Source organism: Lissotriton vulgaris, chromosome 9, assembly GCF_964263255.1.
Source record: "Lissotriton vulgaris chromosome 9, aLisVul1.2, whole genome shotgun sequence".
Lineage (NCBI taxonomy): Eukaryota > Metazoa > Chordata > Amphibia > Caudata > Salamandridae > Lissotriton > Lissotriton vulgaris.
In genome coordinates, this window is record NC_141697.1 from 25,097,847 (window position 1) to 25,119,592 (window position 21,746).

The 21,746-nt window shown below is 49.6% G+C and overlaps 1 protein-coding gene across 1 annotated transcript in view; it reads right to left on the reverse strand.

Annotated features, from left to right (window-relative positions):
• Nucleotides 1-21,746, reverse strand: part of NPAS3 (neuronal PAS domain protein 3) — a 1,714,960-nt gene that overhangs the window by 1,007,378 nt on the left and 685,836 nt on the right. Inside the window, exon 3 of the mRNA XM_086936951.1 lies at nt 14,895-14,977. Within this exon, the coding sequence (XP_086793077.1) occupies nt 14,895-14,977 (83 nt within the window). The remainder of the gene's footprint in view (nt 1-14,894; nt 14,978-21,746) is intronic.

The following is a 21,746-nucleotide window of genomic DNA, read 5'->3' on the forward strand; positions in this document are numbered from 1 at the left end:
CCAGCATCTCCTTTTTAGCGACCCTTCCTCGATTTCTATCAGTTGTTAAACAAGGGTCAAAAAGTTGCTTTTAGAAAAATGTGAAACTGCTAGACTTGGTCCTGGACCCTTAAAGAGATCAATAGCAGCTCATGGTCTAGTCAGTAATGGGGCGGGTATGGAACCCTATCTGTTCTTGATGTATAACCAGCATGATAGATTTTTATTGTGCCGTTTTAGGCTCAATCTGTTACCTAATATCTTAGCGTATCCCTCTGGTTTTACTGTAACGATTGAGCAGAAGGGTGCCTGCGGCTGCGACCATAGGTCTCGGCAGGATACCCTTCATTTTGTACTTTTATGTTCATTTTATCGAAATCCTAGGCGTAGATTTTTGGTTGACATCCTCAGGAAGCAGAAATTTCGCCATGCAAGATCTGCATTGCTTTTCTTACAGAGAGCTAGTGATACGCACAGCTTATGCACTATTATAAGCTTTATAAAAGTAGCAGTAAGACTGAGAAACACAAGAAATTAACCAACCTTTGTACATAATTAATTTCTCTTTCTATGAATTGTACCTTTTACTTCTTGTACCCTCTTCTCCCTGTAGTTTTAATTTGTCAAAAGTTCAGAAATGTAATTTAATGAAATTTTATTGTGGAATGTATTTTTATGATGGTTTTTAATCGTCGAAATAAAGACTTACTGAACTGAACTGAAGTTCCAATCAGGATTCAGACCAGGTCAGAGAAACAGCCATCTTGAACGTCTCTGGGGGCATCCTCAAAATGATAGCTGCCTCCTCACCCTCCTGGACCTCTCGTCGGCGGTTGACACGAACAATCACAACAATCTGTTAGCCCCATTTGGCTTTCTAGTAGTTCCATCAGGAAGCATCCTTGAATGGTTCTCGTTCTTTTTTACAAAACTGCTCACAACAAATCAAATTGGGTAGCTCACTGTCAAATGCGTCCCACAAGGGTCTACCATCTCCCTGACACTCTTTAACCTCTGCATGGAACCCCTGACGGGAATTCTCAAACAGTTGAACCTTGTGCTCCACATGCATGCAGATGACACCCAGCAATACATAAAGAAATCAATACTGGTAGATATCCCCTGGCTCAAACCTGGCTGCCCCGAAAACACCTCAAGCGACACTCCCCTAAAATCAAATTCGTACTCATCTCTCCTCTCAACGTCTCCACAACCACCCACGGATGGACGACCCACATAGACACCTTCAATTACAAACGAGTTATTATTTTATCTACTGAATCCGTCTGGATAACCCTCGATGAGTACCTCAAAATGCAAGGCCGTGTCAGAGCAGCCACACTCAGGGCATCCTTCCAACTCAACCTCCCGAAGAAGGTAAAACTGGTCATCCCACCACCTGGTGTCCGGATAGTAGAACGATCTCTAGTTGTCTTCAGGCTTGAATATGGCTGCACAACCTTAGCCAAGTCAAGAGCAGTATCACTCAAGTCAACCCTCAAAGCAGCAGCGAGGCTGGTAATTTGCACAAGACATTGTGACCACATCACCCCTTCTCTAAAGTCTCCCAACTGGACTCACTTGAAGCTGGGACCCAGCTGAAAATAGCTTGCCTAACACACAAAGCCCTGCACTGTGGTGAACCTACCAACCTACCTACCTACCTACCTGAAAAGATCCAAATATCAGTGGAAAGCCATCCCGGCGAAGTGCAAACTCTCTCCGGCTGGAAACTCTCAGATTTAGAAGAAAAAAAGACCTACAGATGCTCTTTCTCAGGATCTGCTCCAAAGTTAAGGAACTCTCTTCAGACAGAAATATGGTTGAATCCAACAAACTCCATATTCAAAGAAGAGGCTAAAAGGATTCTAATAGACTGATTACTATCGTAACATTAGGAAACAGAGACATCCTCCAGACAGACTGACTTCTGGGAGGACCATCTTGCTTAAAATCAGACTACAAGGCTACCAGGGGCACCCCCCACCCAATGGAACGACCAGGAATGAGGACCGCTTGATGGCATCAGCACCCCACCCCCACTGGCTGCAGGAGAACGACCACGGTGGACCCAAAGGGTGGCTCCTAACTGAGGCAGGGGGGTTTGAGAATATTGATAATGCAGCAGGCTATGGTTATGTTTACGGTGTTGTCTATGTACAGCCCTCTGATAACATAGGGGACACTCTTTTAAACAAATAAAATAAATAAATCAAACAGGGTTAGGGCCTGGTGTATCGAGGGGTGCACAAGGCTGATGTATCGAGCGGTGCACAGGCCTGATGTATCGAGCGGTGCACAGGCCTGATGTATTGAGCGGTGCACAGGCCTGATGTATCGAGGGGTGCACGGGCCTGTTGGATCAAGGGGTGCACAAGGCTGATGTATCGAGCGGTGCAGAGGCCTGATGTATCGAGGAGTGTACGGGCCAGATGTATCGAGGGGTGCACAGGCCTGATGTATTGAGGGGTGCACGGGCCTGATGTATCGAGGGGTGCACAGGCCTGATGTATTGAGGGGTGTACGGGCCTGATGTATCGAGCGGTGCACAGGCCTGATGTATCGAGCGGTGCACAGGCCTGATGTATCGAGGGGTGCACAGGCCTGATGTATCGAGGGGTGCACAGGCCTGATGTATCGAGCGGTGCACAGGCCTGATGTATCGAGGGGTGCACGGGCCTGATGTATCGAGCGGTGCACAGGCCTGATGTATCGAGCGGTGCACAGGCCTGATGTATCGAGGGGTGTACGGGCCTGATGTATCGAGGGGTGCACAGGCCTGATGTATCGAGCGGTGCACAGGCCTGATGTATTGAGGGGTGTACGGGCCTGATGTATCGAGGGGTGCACAGGCCTGATGTATCGAGGGGTGCACGGGCCTGATGTATCGAGCGGTGCACAGGCCTGATGTATCGAGGGGTGCACAGGCCTGATGTATCGAGGGGTGCACAGGCCTGATGTATCGAGGGGTGCACGGGCCTGATGTATCGAGGGGTGCACGGGCCTGATGTATCGAGGGGTGCACAGGCCTGATGTATCGAGCGGTGCACAGGCCTGATGTATCGAGGGGTGCACGGGCCTGATGTATCGAGCGGTGCACAGGCCTGATGTATCGAGGGGTGCACAGGCCTGATGTATCTAGCGGTGCACAGGCCTGATGTATCGAGGGGTGCACGGGCCTGATGTATCGAGCGGTGCACAGGCCTGATGTATTGAGGGGTGTACGGGCCTGATGTATCGAGGGGTGCACAGGCCTGATGTATCGAGCGGTGCACAGGCCTGATGTATTGAGGGGTGTACGGGCCTGATGTATCGAGCAATGCACAGGCCTGATGTATCGAGGGGTGCACGGGCCTGATGTATCGAGGTGTGTATGGGCCAGCTGTATCGAGGGGTGCACAGGCCTGATGTATCGAGCGGTGCACAGGCCTGATGTATCGAGGGGTGTACGGGCCTGATGTATCGAGGGGTGCAAAGGCATGATGTATCGAGGGGTGCACGGGCCTGTTGGATCAAGGGGTGCACAAGGCTGATGTATCGAGCGGTGCACAGGCCTGATGTATCGAGGAGTGTACGGGCCTGATGTATCGAGGGGTGCACAGGCCTGATGTATCGAGGGGTGCACGGGCCTGATGTATCGAGGGGTGTATGGGCCAGCTGTATCGAGGGGTGCACAGGCCTGATGTATCGAGCGGTGCACAGGCCTGATGTATCGAGGGGTGTACGGGCCTGATGTATCGAGGGGTGCACAGGCCTGATGTATCGAGCGGTGCACAGGCCTGATGTATTGAGGGGTGTACGGGCCTGATGTATCGAGGGGTGCACAGGCCTGATGTATCGAGCGGTGCACAGGCCTGATGTATTGAGGGGTGTACGGGCCTGATGTATCAAGCAATGCACAGGCCTGATGTATCGAGGGGTGCACGGGCCTGATGTATCGAGGTGTGTATGGGCCAGCTGTATCGAGGGGTGCACAGGCCTGATGTATCGAGCGGTGCACAGGCCTGATGTATCGAGGGGTGTACGGTCCTGATGTATCGAGGGGTGTACAGGCCTGATGTATCGAGGGGTGCACAGGCCTGATGTATCGAGCGGTGCACAGGCCTGATGTATTGAGGGGTGTACGGGCCTGATGTATCGAGGGGTGCACAGGCCTGATGTATCGAGGGGTGTATGGGCCTGCTGTATCGAGGGGTGCACAGGCCTGATGTATCGAGCGGTGCACAGGCCTGATGTATCGAGGGGTGTACGGGCCTGATGTACCAAGGGTAGGGGTGGGTGGCACAAAATTTTGCAGAGTTACAGAAAAACCCTGCGAGATTCAGTGAAATCCTGACAATGGGTGGAAAATATGTAGCTTGCGCAGCACTTTAGAGCTGTTAGACCGCTGCTCCGAAAATCAGCGCAAGCGGCACCATGCGTTGTGCCAGAGCGCACGGCCATTCGAGTTGATTTTGCTGCCGCTCGAGCAGAAAATCTACTTGAACGGCACTGAATCTACTCGAAAGGCAGCCCTCTTTGACCATGATGGCTTGCATCCCTCGACGTTATAAAATGGCGACAGAAGGCTGTGTGGCGACCGAAAAGCATGACAGGGGCTGGCAAATCTCACAATTGTTATGGAAGCCTGACATTGCTCCTGTGAGGTGCAAAGAGCAGAATAATTCTGCATGTGCGGATTGGCAGAATTTGTCAGAAACTCCACGTTATGATTATGAACATAATGCGGAGTTACCCAAATTCTGCCAATTTTAGAAGCTGATTTGTAATTCCGCCAGGGCCTGATCAAGTATGTATAAAGGGTGTAGAGGGCTGAAGTACAAAGGGGTGTAGAGGGCTGAAGTACAAAGGGGTGTACCGGGCTGAAGTACAAAGGGGTGTACAGGGCTGAAGTATAAAGGGGTGTAGAGGGCTGAAGTACAAAGGGGTGTACGGGGCTGAAGTACAAAGGGGTGTACGGGGCTGAAGTACAAAGGGGTGTACGGGGCTGAAGTACAAAGGGGTGTAGAGGGCTGAAGTACAAAGGGGTGTACGGGGCTGAAGTACAAAGGGTGTACGGGGCTGAAGTACAAAGGGGTGTACGGCGCTGAAGTACAAAGGGGTGTAGAGGGCTGAAGTACAAAGGGGTGAAGAGGGCTGAAGTACAAAGGGGTGTACGGGGCAGAAGTACAAAGGGGTGTACGGTGCTGAAGTACAAAGGGGTGTAGAGGGCTGAAGTACAAAGGGGTGTACAGGGCTGAAGTACAAAGGGGTGTACGGGGCTGAAGTACAAAGGGGTGTACGGGGCTGAAGTACAAAGGGGTGTACGGGGCTGAAGTACAAAGGGGTGTAGAGGGCTGAAGTACAAAGGGGTGTACGGGGCTGAAGTACAAAGGAGTGTAGAGGGCTGAAGTACAAAGGGGTGTACGGGGCTGAAGTACAAAGGGGTGTAGAGGGCTGTAGTACAAAGGGGTGTACGGGGCTGAAGTACACAGGGGTGTACGGAGCTGAAGTACAAAGGGGTGTAGAGGGCTGAAGTACAGAGGGGTGTACGGGGCTGAAGTACAAAGGGGTGTAGAGGGCTGAAGTACAAAGGGGTGTACGGGCTGAACTACAAAGGGGTGTACGGGGCTGAAGTACAAAGGGGTGTAGAGGGCTGAAGTGCAAAGGGGTGTACGGGGCTGAAGTACAAAGGGGTGTACGGGGCTGAAGTACAAAAGGGTGTACGGGGCAGAAGTACAAAAGGGTGTAGAGGGCAGAAGTACAAAGGGGTGTAGAGGGCTGAAGTACAAAGGGGTGTAGAGGGCTGAAGTACAAAGGGGTGTACGGGGCTGAAGTACAAAGGGGTGTACGGGGCTGAAGTACAAAGCGGTCTACTGGGCTGAAGTACAAAGCGGTGTACGGGGCTGAAGTACAAAGGGGTGTACGGGGCTGAAGTACAAAGGGGTGTAGAGGGCTGAAGTACAAAGGGGTGTACAGGGCTGAAGTACAAAGGGGTGTACGGGGCTGAAGTACAAAGGGGTGTACGGGGCTGAAGTACAAAGGGGTGTAGAGGGCTGAAGTACAAAGGGGTGTACGGGGCTGAAGTACAAAGGGGTGAGAGGGCTGAAGTACAAAGGGGTGTAGAGGCCTGAAGTACAAAGGGGTGTACGGGGCTGAAGTACAAAGGGGTGTACGGGGCTGAAGTACAAAGGGGTATACGGGGCTGAAGTACAAAGGGGTGTATGGGGCTAAAGTACAAAGGGGTGTACGGGGCTGAAGTACAAAGGGGTGTACAGGGCTGAAGTACAAAGGGGTGTAGAGGGCTGAAGTACAAAGGTGTGTACGGGGCTGAAGTACAAAGGGGTGTAAAGGGCTGAAGTACAAAGGGATGTAGAGGGCTGAAGTACAAAGGGGTGTAGAGGGCTGAAGTACAAAGGGCTGTACGGGCTGAAGTACAAAGGGGTGTAGAGGGCTGAAGTACAAAGGGGTGTACGGGGCTGAAGTACAAAGGGGTGTACGGGGCTGAAGTACAAAGGGGTGTAGAGGGCTGAAGTACAAAGGGGTTTACAGGGCTGAAGTACAAAGGGGTGTACGGGGCTGAAGTAGAAAGGGGTGTAGAGGGCTGAAGTACAAAGGGGTGTACGGGCTGAAGTACAAAGGGGTGTAGAGGGCTGTAGTACAAAGGGGTGTACGGGGCTGAAGTACACAGGGGTGTACGGAGCTGAAGTACAAAGGGGTGTAGAGGGCTGAAGTACAGAGGGGTGTACGGGGCTGAAGTACAAAGGGGTGTAGAGGGCTGAAGTACAAAGGGGTGTACGGGGCTGAACTACAAAGGGGTGTACGGGGCTGAAGTACAAAGGGGTGTAGAGGGCTGAAGTGCAAAGGGGTGTACGGGGCTGAAGTACAAAGGGGTGTACGGGGCTGAAGTACAAAAGGGTGTACGGGGCAGAAGTACAAAGGGGTGTAGAGGGCAGAAGTACAAAGGGGTGTAGAGGGCTGAAGTACAAAGGGGTGTAGAGGGCTGAAGTACAAAGGGGTGTACGGGGCTGAACTACAAAGGGGTGTACGGGGCTGAAGTACAAAGGGGTGTAGAGGGCTGAAGTGCAAAGGGGTGTACGGGGCTGAAGTACAAAGGGGTGTACGGGGCTGAAGTACAAAAGGGTGTACGGGGCAGAAGTACAAAGGGGTGTAGAGGGCAGAAGTACAAAGGGGTGTAGAGGGCTGAAGTACAAAGGGGTGTACGGGGCTGAAGTACAAAGGGGTGTACGGGGCTGAAGTACAAAGCGGTGTACGGGGCTGAAGTACAAAGGGGTGTACGGGGCTGAAGTACAAAGGGGTGTACGGGGCTGAAGTACAAAGGGGTGTAGAGGGCTGAAGTACAAAGGGGTGTACGGGGCTGAAGTACAAAGGGGTGTAGAGGGCTGAAGTACAAAGGGGTGTACGGGGCTGAAGTACAAAGGGGTGTACGGGGCTGAAGTACAAAGGGGTGTAGAGGGCTGAAGTACAAAGGGGTGTACGGGGCTGAAGTACAAAGGGGTGAGAGGGCTGAAGTACAAAGGGGTGTAGAGGCCTGAAGTACAAAGGGGTGTACGGGGCTGAAGTACAAAGGGGTGTACGGGGCTGAAGTACAAAGGGGTATACGGGGCTGAAGTACAAAAGGGTGTACGGGGCAGAAGTACAAAGGGGTGTAGAGGGCAGAAGTACAAAGGGGTGTAGAGGGCTGAAGTACAAAGGGGTGTACGGGGCTGAAGTACAAAGGGGTGTACGGGGCTGAAGTACAAAGCGGTGTACGGGGCTGAAGTACAAAGGGGTGTACGGGGCTGAAGTACAAAGGGGTGTACGGGGCTGAAGTACAAAGGGGTGTAGAGGGCTGAAGTACAAAGGGGTGTACGGGGCTGAAGTACAAAGGGGTGTAGAGGGCTGAAGTACAAAGGGGTGTACGGGGCTGAAGTACAAAGGGGTGTACGGGGCTGAAGTACAAAGGGGTGTAGAGGGCTGAAGTACAAAGGGGTGTACGGGGCTGAAGTACAAAGGGGTGAGAGGGCTGAAGTACAAAGGGGTGTAGAGGCCTGAAGTACAAAGGGGTGTACGGGGCTGAAGTACAAAGGGGTGTACGGGGCTGAAGTACAAAGGGGTATACGGGGCTGAAGTACAAAGGGGTGTATGGGGCTAAAGTACAAAGGGGTGTACGGGGCTGAAGTACAAAGGGGTGTACAGGGCTGAAGTACAAAGGGGTGTAGAGGGCTGAAGTACAAAGGTGTGTACGGGGCTGAAGTACAAAGGGGTGTAGAGGGCTGAAGTACAAAGGGATGTAGAGGGCTGAAGTACAAAGGGGTGTAGAGGGCTGAAGTACAAAGGGCTGTACGGGCTGAAGTACAAAGGGGTGTACGGGGCTGAAGTACAAAGGGGTGTAGAGGGCTGAAGTACAAAGGGGTTTACAGGGCTGAAGTACAAAGGGGTGTACGGGGCTGAAGTACAAAGGGGTGTAGAGGGCTGAAGTACAAAGGGGTTTACAGGGCTGAAGTACAAAGGGGTGTACGGGGCTGAAGTAGAAAGGGGTGTAGAGGGCTGAAGTACAAAGGGGTGTACGGGCTGAAGTACAAAGGGGTGTACGGGGCTGAAGTACAAAGGGGTGTAGAGGGCTGAAGTGCAAAGGGGTGTAAGGGGCTGAAGTACAAAGGGGTGTAGAGGGCTGAAGTACAAAGGGGTGTACAGGGCTGAAGTACAAAGGGCTGTACAGGGCTGAAGTACAAAGGGGTGTAGTGGGCTGAAGTACAAAGGGGTGTAGAGGGCTGAAGTACAAAGGGGTGTACAGGGCTGAAGTACAAAGGGGTGTACAGGGCTGAAGTACAAAGGGGTGTAGAGGGCTGAAGTACAAAGGGGTGTAGAGGGCTGAAGTACAAAGGGGTGTACAGGGCTGAAGTACAAAGGGGTGTACGGGGCTGAAGTACAAAGGGGTGTAGAGGGCTGAAGTACAAAGGGGGTTACAGGGCTGAAGTACAAAGGGGTGTAGAGGGCTGAAGTACAAAGGGGTGTACGGGGCTGAAGTACAAAGGGGTGTACGGGGCTGAAGTAGAAAGGGGTGTACGGGGCTGAAGTACAAAGGGGTGTAGGGGGCTGAAGTACAAAGGGGTGTACAGGGCTGAAGTACAAAGGGGTGTACAGGGCTGAAGTACAAAGGGGTGTACGGGGCTGAAGTACAAAGGGGTGTACGGGGCTGAAGTACAAAGGGGTGTAGAGGGCTGAAGTACAAAGGGGTGTACCGGGCTGAAGTACAAAGGGGTGTACGGGGCTGAAGTAGAAAGGGGTGTACGGGGCTGAAGTACAAAGGGGTGTAGGGGGCTGAAGTACAAAGGGGTGTACAGGGCTGAAGTACAAAGGGGTGTACGGGGCTGAAGTACAAAGGGGTGTAGAGGGCTGAAGTACAAAGGGGTGTACGGGGCTGAAGTACAAAGGGGTGTACGGGGCTGAAGTACAAAGGGGTGTAGGGGGCTGAAGTACAAAGGGGTGTACGGGGCTGAAGTACAAAGGGGTGAGAGGGCTGAAGTACAAAGGGGTGTAGAGGCCTGAAGTACAAAGGGGTGTACGGGGCTGAAGTACAAAGGGGTGTACGGGCTGAAGTAGAAAGGGGTGTACGGGGCTGAAGTACAAAGGGGTGTAGGGGGCTGAAGTACAAAGGGGTGTACAGGGCTGAAGTACAAAGGGGTGTACAGGGCTGAAGTACAAAGGGGTGTACGGGGCTGAAGTACAAAGGGGTGTACGGGGCTGAAGTACAAAGGGGTGTAGAGGGCTGAAGTACAAAGGGGTGTACGGGGCTGAAGTACAAAGGGGTGTACGGGGCTAAAGTACAAAGGGGTGTAGAGGGCTGAAGTACGAAGGGGTGTACGGGGCTGAAGTACAAAGGGGTGTGTACGGGGCTGAAGTACAAAGGGGTGTACGGGGCTGAAGTACAAAGGGGTGTAGAGGGCTGAAGTACAAAGGGGTGTACGGGGCTGAAGTACAAAGGGGTGTAGGGGGCTGAAGTACAAAGGGGTGTAGGGGGCTGAAGTACAAAGGGGTGTACGGGGCTGAAGTACAAAGGGGTGTACGGGGCTGAAGTACAAAGGGGTGTACGGGGCTGAAGTATCTAGGTGGGTATGGGTCTGATGTATCCAGAGGTGTAAGGGCCTGACTGATTGAAGGGTTTACAGGCCTGATGTACAGAGGGATGTATAGCCCAGATATATTGAGGGGTGAATGTCCCTGATGTACTGAGTGATGCTTTGGCCTGATGTATCGACGGGTGATTTGGTCGGATCTATTGAGGGATATTTTGGCCTGATATATCGAGGTGTGTTGGTGCCTGATGTATTAAGGGGTGTATAGCCCTGCTATATCGAGGGGTGTAAGGGCCTGTTGTATCGAGGGGTGTTTTGGCCTTAAGTATCAACAGGTGTTTTGGCCTGATGTGTCTAAGGTGTATGGGCTGATATATTGAGGGGTGTCTTGGCCTGGTGCATTGAGGGGTGCATGGACGGATGTCCGTGTCTATGTGACATACATACGGGCCGCTGTGTCCACGCGGCTGGTTTTGCTCACGCGCCACGCACCCCTGGCACGTGGACAGACGGCGGCGCAGCTTCTCTGCACTCTTTTTGGTGTTCTGCCACGCGCTGAATAATTTAATCTCTTATGCTTTTTTTTTTCTCCGAAGAACCAACATCTCTTGGCAGTCCTTCCATTTATTTTGACAATGTTTATTGATTTTAATAAAACATTTTGACATTTAATACATGGTGTAAGAGCGCGGCGGGTCCTACTCGGCAGTCGAATGCAAGGCGTGTAAAGCGAACCACAAACCACCTACCTGTCTTCAGTGCACCCACCTGACGCCAGCCACTCACCAAGGCCGGGTGAGGGGTGCAAACAAATGCAGGGAATGTACAAACGCACGGGGAGCCGGAAAGGACAGAATGGAAGCAGCGCCGCAGAGTTTCAATCAGGGAAACCGCAAAGCCAAACACTGAAATCCGAACTGTCTGGAAACAAACTCTTTTCATGGGGTGCTGCAGCTCGTGTCCCGGGATTCCAGTAAAACCCCACTTGAAAAGACACCTTTAATATTATTTAAACCATGAACGAGGGACACCGACACATTCTGCAACCTGCGAAATGCCTGCCTGTGGTTTGTACATACATGAATTTAAAAAGCCGTGCAAAAACACCAAAAATTAACTAATTTTAATTATGCCTCCAAGTTATTTACTGCAATTAAGCTCATTTATCATATGCAAATTAGTGCAAACTGGTCTCATTAGATACTAAATTACTCAATATGAAATGAACAATGTAGCACTCCAGTTTGTAATGAAAAATCCCTGTAGAGGCAAGCAGTACCAATTAGGCACATTTGCATATGCAAATATCCCCCTTACTTTTGGCATTTCTCTATATTTAGTTCCGTGATTTTTCAACAGGCGATGCTTGCGGGGGTTCGCTGTCACCGAGGGGCCCTTAGGGGAGCAGGTGCTTCCATCAGGGAGCGGGGGACAGCCGGGGGTCTTCAGTGATGACGGGGTGACAGTCGGGGGGGTACTGGGGGCCCAGGGTCTTCCAGCAGAAGGCTGGACTTCTGGGCGCTATGCCACAGAGAGCATAGGTGTGGGGACCAGGCAGCTCTAGTGGGAGGCTGAGCCTCGCGGGGGCTCTCTCTCACTGAGGAGATGACAGTCCGAGGGGGGGGGGGGGGGGCTGCTGGGGGCCCAGGGTCCCTCAGCAGAAGGCTGGACCTCTGGGCGCTATGCCACCGAGGATAGGTGCAGGGTCCAGGCAGCTCTAGTGGGAGGCAGAGCCTCACAAGGGACTCTCTCTCACTGAGGGGGTGACAGTCTGGGGGGGGGGGGGGCTGGGGGCCCGGTGACTTCCGCCAGAAGGTTGGCCCTCTGTGCGCTCAATCAAACAAAGAGTACTTGTGCAGCGTGGCTTATCCCCCCTGGGTGTATCCAGGCGCTATGCCACTGAGAGCATAGCTGCGGGTACAGGCAGTTCTTGAGGAAGGCTGAGCCTCGCAGGGGGCTCTCTGTCACTGAGGTCTCAGGGGAGGGGTCTCTTAGGGCACCTTCGGCCCGATGTACTAATATCTGTTTTCAAACCAGTTACGTGCAAATTGTGCGCCGCCAGCATTGAGAACAGAAATGCAAATTTTGTGTGTGACCTCTCTACCAGGTCGCATAGCAAATTCACAACTTACCTAGTTAATCAACCAATCAACATTTGTATCGCAGCTCTGTCACCCCTGGGGGTATCTGGGGAATATTGCAATTCCTCCCGCTCGCGTAATTAAGAGTCATTTGAGGAACATCCTACTGTGACGCCCATTGGGCAGGCGAGCAGCCTCTCACGGTCAGAGTTCTGCAGCCCTTAGCGCTATTTCTTAGCGCAAACCCACCCCTGGTTTGCTGTGCCAAGGAGTCAGACATGGGAGAAAGCAGCAGGGTCCCACTGCACAGGCCCGAAGGCTGCTGCTAGGAGAGGGGGGAGCTCGAATGGTTACAAACTGGCGTAGAACCCTGCATCGCATGGTGTGTTCACTCACTGCGTGGGGCCCTTACTTACAACCGAAGCACATCGCGTGAGCACGCGCCTGCAGAAAGAGTTGGCTTCACGGCGCATGAGCCATGGTGCAGGGCACTCTCTGCTGCTACCAGCCTTCTCCCGATGCCCACTGAGGGGGCGGGGCACCATGGACCGCAGGTGGGGTACATGTTGGTGTGAACCTCAAACCCCACGCAGCAGCAGTCCCACGGAGACTCACGCCCTGCTTGTGAGCCAAGATCAGTGTGGGTCGCTGTCAGTGGCTGGCACATGTCAACGCCACTGGGGGTGCGGGCGCATTGTAAGGGACAGCGTTCGAAACAGGGCATTATGCGGCAGTGGGTAGAACTTGCAGGGTTTCACTTTGCAGAGTCACCCAGTAACTCTGCGAGATTCCGCGAGAGGCAATGTTTTGGCGCGTTGCGCTGCTCGCACTGATTTTTAGCGCTGGGAGCTTATCCCGTGTTGTGAAATCAGTGAGAATGTCTCCATGCGGCCCGCCAGAGGGTGCTGCTTCTTTTTGCTGCTGAAGTGGATTTTCTGCTGTTCGAGTGGCAGTTTTTTTAAACAGAAGCAACAGCTTTCTCAATGTGAGCAGTAGCGACCTACCGTGACCGCCCGCGTTGAGAAATCTCGCCTGGAGGTGGTCTAGTGCTTGAATCTACCGGTTGTGCCCACAAACTAACCGTTGACAAACTGTGCAGTGGTTGGCGGAGTTTTTCAGAAATCCCGTGCTCCAAGCTGAGCATGGAGTGGGAAAAACAACCCCGGAGGAGCGGAGTTTAGCACCCAGCCCACGTCTTATGTCCCAGCGGCCCACACTGTACTGGGACTCCTGCCCCAAGAGCCAGTGAGGTGCCAGAGGAGGGGCTGGAGGGGACAGTCTTCCTGCCCAGGAGCCCGCCTGCTCTGAGGGTACAGGGGAGCTGGTTCCACTGCTCCTTGTTTTGCCTTCCCAGAAACAAGGAGGGTCCCCAGTTGCATCCACGCCCCCTGCCAAGAATTGATTAACATTGTCTTGTTGTGTAGTGCCTACAAATCTATTTAGGATCTGTGCATTTAGACAACATAAACTAAGGGATTGGTGCTCGGACTGATTCCAGACACTCCCATAGGAAATGACTGTTAGACCAGCTAGCTCACAGTACCACTATAAGCCCCCGAACCTTACCATGGTGTGAATCGTTTCCGGCAACCACTGAACATGACAACCCTTGATCTTTTAGGGATCGTGGACACAGTACAGTACATTTCGCTCAGTCACTCGTGCTCACTTCTTCTCAGAGAGACACACAGAATAAACGTTGGGGACAGTTTCTATTTTTATTGAACCAGAGCCATTCTAGTATAAAGTATGCATGCTGTGACAACATTAGACAGAAACATATACATATAATGGCCGTATTCACGTGTACTCCTAAGATGGAAACCCGTGCTACGTGTACCTAAGTGTACCGAGCATGTATGTAGGTGTGAAGCCAAGTATCCCTCCGCGGAAAGAGCCAGCACCATTACCTGATGTGAAAGAATGAAGGACCCCGTCTTGGTCTCGAGATGGACACCCCGCAAGGGATGTAAGAGCTCTGTGTGCTAGAGTGTCTGCGTGCAGGGACTTAAGTGTTTTGTGTCATCATGGAATATTCTTCCCTGGTTTGCCAGCCAAAATGTGGTCCTCATATACCCAAAATGCCCCCTAAGGGGTTCTACCTAGATGAGTCATGGTACTGTGGGACTGTCGTCCAAGGATGACGATAGTGGCGACCTTTGTACAGAGTTATTATGCAGAAGATGGTGATCCTACTGCGATACTAAGAATCCTCCTGCAGAATACATTATGCTCATTTTCAAAGAAAACCACACAACATTTATTATGCACCTAACTAGGTAAGAGGTCAGCACCAGAGCCATTGTGTAGAGCAAGGTAGGACAAATGAAGGTGAAAGGTCGTGCAGATTCCTAGGCCTATATTGGGGTACATTGGGGCTCCTCATAAATAACAGTCTCGCATTTTCTTTCCCTGTGTACAGCGATGGATAGTGCGCCCGCTGAAGGCAGGGCTCTTCAGAGACGGGTCTCCTGAGCCACTCTCTTCTTTGCACACACATTTTTCATAATTATTTGAAACTAACGAGTATGTACAGCACACCCACGCCCCGGGCTTCAGGCCACCGACCAAAAACAAAACGTTAGTATTAAAACCAAGGGGGCACATGGTGCAGTTTAAACAGTGAAAATATAGTTGTGAATAAACATGTCAAACTTTACAAACTTTAAATTACACGTCTTTTAAAGAAGGAACAGGTTTCGAAAAACGGTGCAAACGCTTGTAAGCAACAGTCGGTTTGTGATGAGAAAGAGCCCCGTGGAGGCAGGACACCTACCTGCAGGATGTGGCTTCCCAGGTGGTGCTCGAAGACGTCGAGAGCGGTGGAGCTGGGGCTGCGTCTCCTCTGTGTGCCTATGACTGGAGCAGACAAGAAGGGGTTACACCTTTATCAGTATTTCATGCTGTCAGCAAACAATCAATTTTAGTGAAAAATAATTTACCCTTGGGATTTCTTAGTTAAATCAAATCAATCATACCTCACATCCACACATCAACTGATGGGACAACTCCAAAGGTCAAAATTATATAAAAAAAGATATTGAAATTTATTTATTAGCACAATATATGCAATATTAAAAATGATCAGGAGATCACAGTAAATCAAATGCAATACACATTAAAAACTCAATATTTTGTGTTGTAGACACAATTATAAAACAATAAAAACATGCATGCAAAAGCAGAAGATTCAACAAAATACTACAATTGACTGTTATGGAAGGAAACCACACCAGGCCACAAAAATGCACCCTTATTGCGTTAATCTGTGCATAACTGGAACATAGCTCAAGACGAAGACTCTGTCATTATGCCCATTGCCCTGTTTACTGATTTAACTTGTGTATTTGCGTCAACGCGTTTCGGTAGAATTACCAGTTTTATTTCCACCTTCTTCAGGACAATAGAATAAAAGAGTCCTTCCACCACGTATTCCACAATTGTATCTTCACACTGTGTTTTATGGACAACTCCAGATATCTTGTCCTCGCAGTTTCGAATATATGATATTCTGTTTATTTATTAGGTTCTTATGAATCCTTATTTTCAATCTTGTGTAGATTATTCGTTACTGTCTTTTTTGTTTAAAGTACTCCTCTCACTGGCGGTATTCTATATTCATTGGGTAAGCTGATCCATAGTAGTTGCTTTACCTTAAATTTTTGCCTGTTGAAAGAAGACACAGTCTAGAGTATTATTGTTGGTCTGGTCTGTATCTCCTCACTTATAGGGCTCTATCGATCTTCTCGGTTCTTTTACGTTTGTAACCAGTCTGGTCTCGTCTATCGTATTGCCGCGATTCTGTATACAAACGTACAAGAACGGAAACGCCCTCTACGCAGGAACGTCGGCCAAGCTCCTGAGGCGATTGCAAAGCATCCAGCGCATTTGATACTCGACATCCCCCGCCGCAGCCACATCACACCACACCTGAGAGACCTGCACTGGCTCCCCGTCAACAAGAGGATAACCTTCAAGCTCCTCATTCATGCACACAAAGCTCTCCACAAGACTGGACCAGCGTACCGCAACACTCGACTCAACTTCTACACCCCCACCCGCCAGCTCCGCTCCGCCAGCCTCACCCTCGCCACAGTCCCCCACATCCGAAGAGTGACCACCGGTGGCAGATCATTCTCCCACCTCGCCGCCAAGACCTGGAACACCCTCCCCACCAGCCTACAGCAGACCCAAGATCTACTGGCCTTCAGTAGACTCCTCAAGACCTGGCTCTTCGATCACTAGCGGGACCCCCCACACTCCCAGAGCCTTGAGACCTCACAGGAGTGTAGTGCGCTTTACAAGTGTTTTGATTGAGTGCCCAGCTTATGGGATAGCAAGGAAAAAATGGATAAAACCACTGTGTAGAAATATAGGCGTGAGATCGCATCAAGAGACAGAAAGGATACTAAAAACCGATACCTGCCAAGTATTTGTCTTCGCTGTAAGTAGATTTTTGTTAGCAGTGAATTTTATTAGGATAAAGGCAGGAGAGAAGTTCTAGAACATGTATACGAATCTGAAAATAGGCCCAAGAAAGTTACTAGGGAATAATGTGGGATGCTGGGTTTAAATTAGTAGTATTGTAAAATCACATCAGTAAGAAGTTGTATCACTATGGAAAATGCCTTTGGATGAAATTGTTTTCTTTTTAAAAATGTACCTTTTATGATACGGTAGTTTCGAAATTAAGAATGGAATTGAATTCAATCAATTGATTGTTTGATTGTGCGTGTGTGTGTGTCAATTATGATAACTATGTACGCATGTCACTAGATGTTATGTCTCTTTATACAAGTATTTGTCACACATATGGAATGAGTTCATTGGTATTTTTTAAAGAGTAGACCATTATCTCTGTGTAGACTCACCCAGATGTTAGTGAAAATGGCAGAAGAATGGAAGATAAAACATTTTTGTTCGGCAATCATCTATATCACCAAAGGCGTGGCACCTCTATGGGTGACTGCTTCTCCCCCTGCTATGCCAGTTTACACCCGGGAAGGTGGGAGGAGAGAGCACTGAGGGGCAACCACAGAGAAATATGGGGGCAGAACAGGAAGTTTGACTGTGGTTTATAGATGATTGATTTGTAATTTGGAGGGGCACCGAGGAGAGGGCAAGACAATTTGTGAACAGAGTTAATGTTAATTGAATTGAATTTAAATTTTACATATGAGGTCAGCCGAAAGAGGGTTAATTTTCTTGACTTAGAGGTTTTCATTGAGAACAACACAAAGGCCACAACATTGGTTAACTCGCTCCTACACACCACTCGTTTCCATACAAAATATCTCAAAGCCAGTGTCCCATATGGGGAAATGTTGCGGGCAAGCAAACCCGTAGTCTAAATACTGATGTAAGAGCCTGTCAGAACGAAATGTTCAGAAGGTTCAAACAAAGAGGAAACAAAATAGTGGTATTTAAATTGTTATTTGTGTGCGTGATGTAAAGCGCTCTGACGCCCTGCACTGGAATGAGAAGTGCTACTATTCATCCCAATGCAAGGTGTCAGAGAGCTTTACATCACACGGACAGATTATACGTTGACAATAAATCATATGTGTATACGTCAATACAAAGGATGCTTTACATAAGACAGTGAGAGTTACAAGGTGTTGTAACAACATGTCCTTCGTACGTCATTGTTCATTATTAGAAGGATTACAATTTATGAACTAAAAGTAACAAAAGGACCTCGGTTTTAATAGCCCACTTACCTATCTACATAAAATAAAAATCTGTCATCTGCATTGTAGTGTAGTTCCTATATTCCCAATAGGCTCTGTGCTTTGGAATAACATAAACAGCAGTGTAGACGTAGGACTGAGGTCATTTAGGTCTCTACTGACTATGTTAGACTTAATTAGTTTTGCCAGCTAGCTCAGAGGTCACTAGAAGCTTTCTCGAATGAATAGGGAGGGGTTAACTTCCCTGATTTAGACAAGAAGGGATTAGCTTCTGACAACCATATAACATGACAACTTTACTCCCCCAGAATAAGGAGTGTATCTCTAGAGTCGTGTGAAAACAATAGGCAGCTATTTCACTCAGTCAGTCGTGCATGCTTAGTTCCACCAGAGTGCAGAGAAATAGAGAGACAGGCGTTTTCAGTAAAAGGTGTTATTTTATTGAGCAGTCTACTTTCTCATGCAAGAGAAGTGAATTGCCACAATTGCAATACTTATCATGAAGTAAAGTGCGTACAGTGAAAGGAGTATTATGAAATAATACTGTAAAAGCATTGATATGGTTTTTTAGCCATATGATACTTTAAAACGGATAAAATATTTACATACATAAAACATTGACTAACGAACTCAACTGGCGCTTCTAAGATACGCCTACCCCGGTGTACCTGACCTAAGCCTAATATGTGGGAAGGAGTAAGTAAGTTGCAGTTTTAAGTTAAGTTGGGTTTTTGCCAAGTATCGAAATCAAGAATTCTCTCTAAGGTTTGAATCAGCTCCGTACCTTGGTTATAGAATGAAGGAGGTCTTGTATCTCGTTTCTCAAGGCTCAATCTCCCAGTAACCCGCAAGGATGACTGGAAACACCGGAGCTGGATTTCTCAGTGTGAGAAAAAGCAGCTTCTCCAGTGTGTCAAAGGGGAGGGGCGGCTTCCGTGGGCTCTCGCATCAGCTGGGCATCGGATAAGTAGATAGCCACTCTGCTCCACACCACCGTGTGTTGCTTAAGGCAAGTGTTGGTATATTTATACCTGGAAGCTGCTGTGTTTGACGTAAGGTTGGACATAAGACGTCAATAAAAGATGCCACTAAGAACTGACTGTTCCTTTAGTGCTCGCAGGAGTTCAATGACAAATCAAAACAAAGACATGGGGAATTCCCAGGTTGCTGAAGGTTTGGTGTGTCGAAAGAACTCGTTGCGCTCTCTAGGAATCTAGGAAAGTAGCTTTGCCGTATTTGGGCTGCATGGGCAATGACTGAATACGGGTAAGATTTGTATGCCTTCATTAGGACATGATTTATCATAACCGCATAAGGGCATGAATCAGGAATATTTAATTAGGGTCCTAGATACATTCACAACAGCATGTTACATGATGTGCTTTGCAGGAGACGCATTAACCCTTGATGCTACTATGATTCACACCTAGTTGTAAGCAGAACACAGATTTCTCCAACAAACATATTATCCTCCAGAGGTACCTCACCATTATCATTCCCTGAGATTCACCTGGGATACAAAGGTCTCTGCAGCAGGTGCCTTACCTTCATAAGATATTTAAAAATGCTGACATTGCAATCAAGGAAGCAGCACAGATTTGCTGCCATATTTCTCCTTGATGCCAATTTCTTTGAGGCAGGGTTTAAAAAAAAAGTTGAGGCCCAGATTTTGCATCTGGTTCGCCTCAATATTTTTGCCACAACTCCAATGAAAATCACATTTATTAAATCGTGTAATGTGCTCAAATGTACTAATGATTGACCTGCTAAACAAAGATCTGATGTCACTTCCTAAGAGGTCATTGGCTGTGATGCCACATGGGATGTCACGTGCCGTGGTGTCGCTCCCTGTGATGTCACACTCAGTGTTGTTGCTTCCTGTGATGTCACTTCTTGTGATGTCACGCACAGTGATGTCACACACAGTCTGCCTACCTCAGTGAGCCCCCCACTTCTTGTTTTAGGTCTTGAGCCCTGGCTGTGACTCGGAGATGCAGGAGGGGGGACAGTTTCCAGCAGTGCGTCAGAGCTCCCACCGCCCTGGGGAGAGTCCTGACTTCTGATATAAATCCATTGGAGGCGGTTCTAGCACCAGGGCAGGATGTCTACATAACCCGACAGTGCGCTCCGAGAGGCGTCATGGCTGGCGCTAGGATTCTGCAGTCTGATTCGATACAATAAATCGATTAGTCACATCTCGTCATCCCCAAAGGCAGATTTGCGCCCTGCGGTGCAGCCAATCAGCGGCCAATGGCGCCCGATTCGCGGACCTGTTCCGCAATCAAAGGCTGCAGGCAGCACACAGCCACGGGGATAGGTACACGATACACAGGCACACAACCCTATACGTGGGTCACTGTAGGCAGCACACAGACACACTTGTCTATTCCTGGCCCAACGGATCGAGTGCACAAAGACACACACACACACACACACACATGTACACATACACACACACACACCCCCTCCCCCCACCCGGAGACCAGTAGGCAGCACACAGCAACGGGGATATGTACACTATACACAGACACACAACCCTATACGTGGGTCACTGTAGGCAGCACACAGACACACTTGTCTATTCCTGGTCCACTGGATGGAGCGCACAATGACACACACACACACACACACACACACACACACACACACACCACACACACACACACACACACATCCGGAGACCAGTAGGCAGCACACAGCAACGGGATGGGTACACTATATACAGACACATATATGTGAGTCACTGTTGGCAGCACACAGACACACTTGTTTATTCCTGGCCAATGGATTGAGCACATAAACACACACACAGTCATACATCCTGATGCTCTGCATGCAGTACATGAACATGTGCACCACATGCAGACACACATCTGAGTATCCCTAAGTCACTGTTGAGTGCATGTGAAGATAGGTACAGCACACATTCAGGGACACAAACACAGCTGCGCATATGCTTAGCAAACAATTACAGGATTCACCCCCCCCTACCCCTCCCACACCTTTTGCCTTTTTAGGTCTCGCCTGAGACAGGGCATGCTCTGTTGTTAGCAAGACATTTCACTTACTAAAAGGGGCTTGGGGCCCACCCATTGATTGCCATTCATTGGCTTTATTGTCACTCTTATTTGTTGACTCCAAATTAGCCAGCATGTGCTGGGTTCACTGCTCCTTCTTTTGTTTCTTCTTTTCATGGAGCATGGACCAAGTACTGATTGCTTCATTCTGATTAGTGTCCTTATGCAGCTAGCACAGTGGTTGACATACAGTTTTTTCTGTCTTCTTCCGCAGTCAGTGTTGTCTATTTTGCTTGTTTATTTCCATTCTCTCATTGTCTGTGTTGCTTGTTCCCTCCCCTCTCCCACACTCCCATTGTCCATATCACCCTCCCTCCCTGTGTCTGTGTTGCTTGTTTCCTTCCCCTCCAGTGATCTGTGTTGCTTGTTCCCTCCTCCTCCCTCCCTTGGTCTCTGTTGCTTGTTCCCTCCTCCTCCCTTCCATTGTCTGTGTTGCTTGTGCTCTTTGCTCTCCCTCCCATTGTCTGTTTTGCTTGTTCCGTCCCCCTCCCCGTTATCTGTTGGTTGTTCCCTCCAGTTGTCTGTATTACTTGTTCCCTCTCTCCTGTTATCTGTTGCTTCTTCTTTTCCCCCATTGTCTGTGTTGCTTGTTCCTTCCTTACTCTCTCCTGCTGTGTGTATTACGTATTCCACCCCCTCCCACCCTTCCATTGTCCATATCACTTGTCCCCTCCCTCCCCTTGTCTGTGTTGCTCGTTCTGTCCCCCTCCCTCTCGCTATCTGTATTGCTTGTTCCCTTCCCCTCCCACCCTCCCATTGTCCATGTCGCTTGTTTCCTCCTCCCCTCTTCCGTTGTTTGTGTTGCTTGTTCCCTCCCCTCCTAATATTGTCTGTGTTTCTTGTTCCCTCCCCATCCCCCCA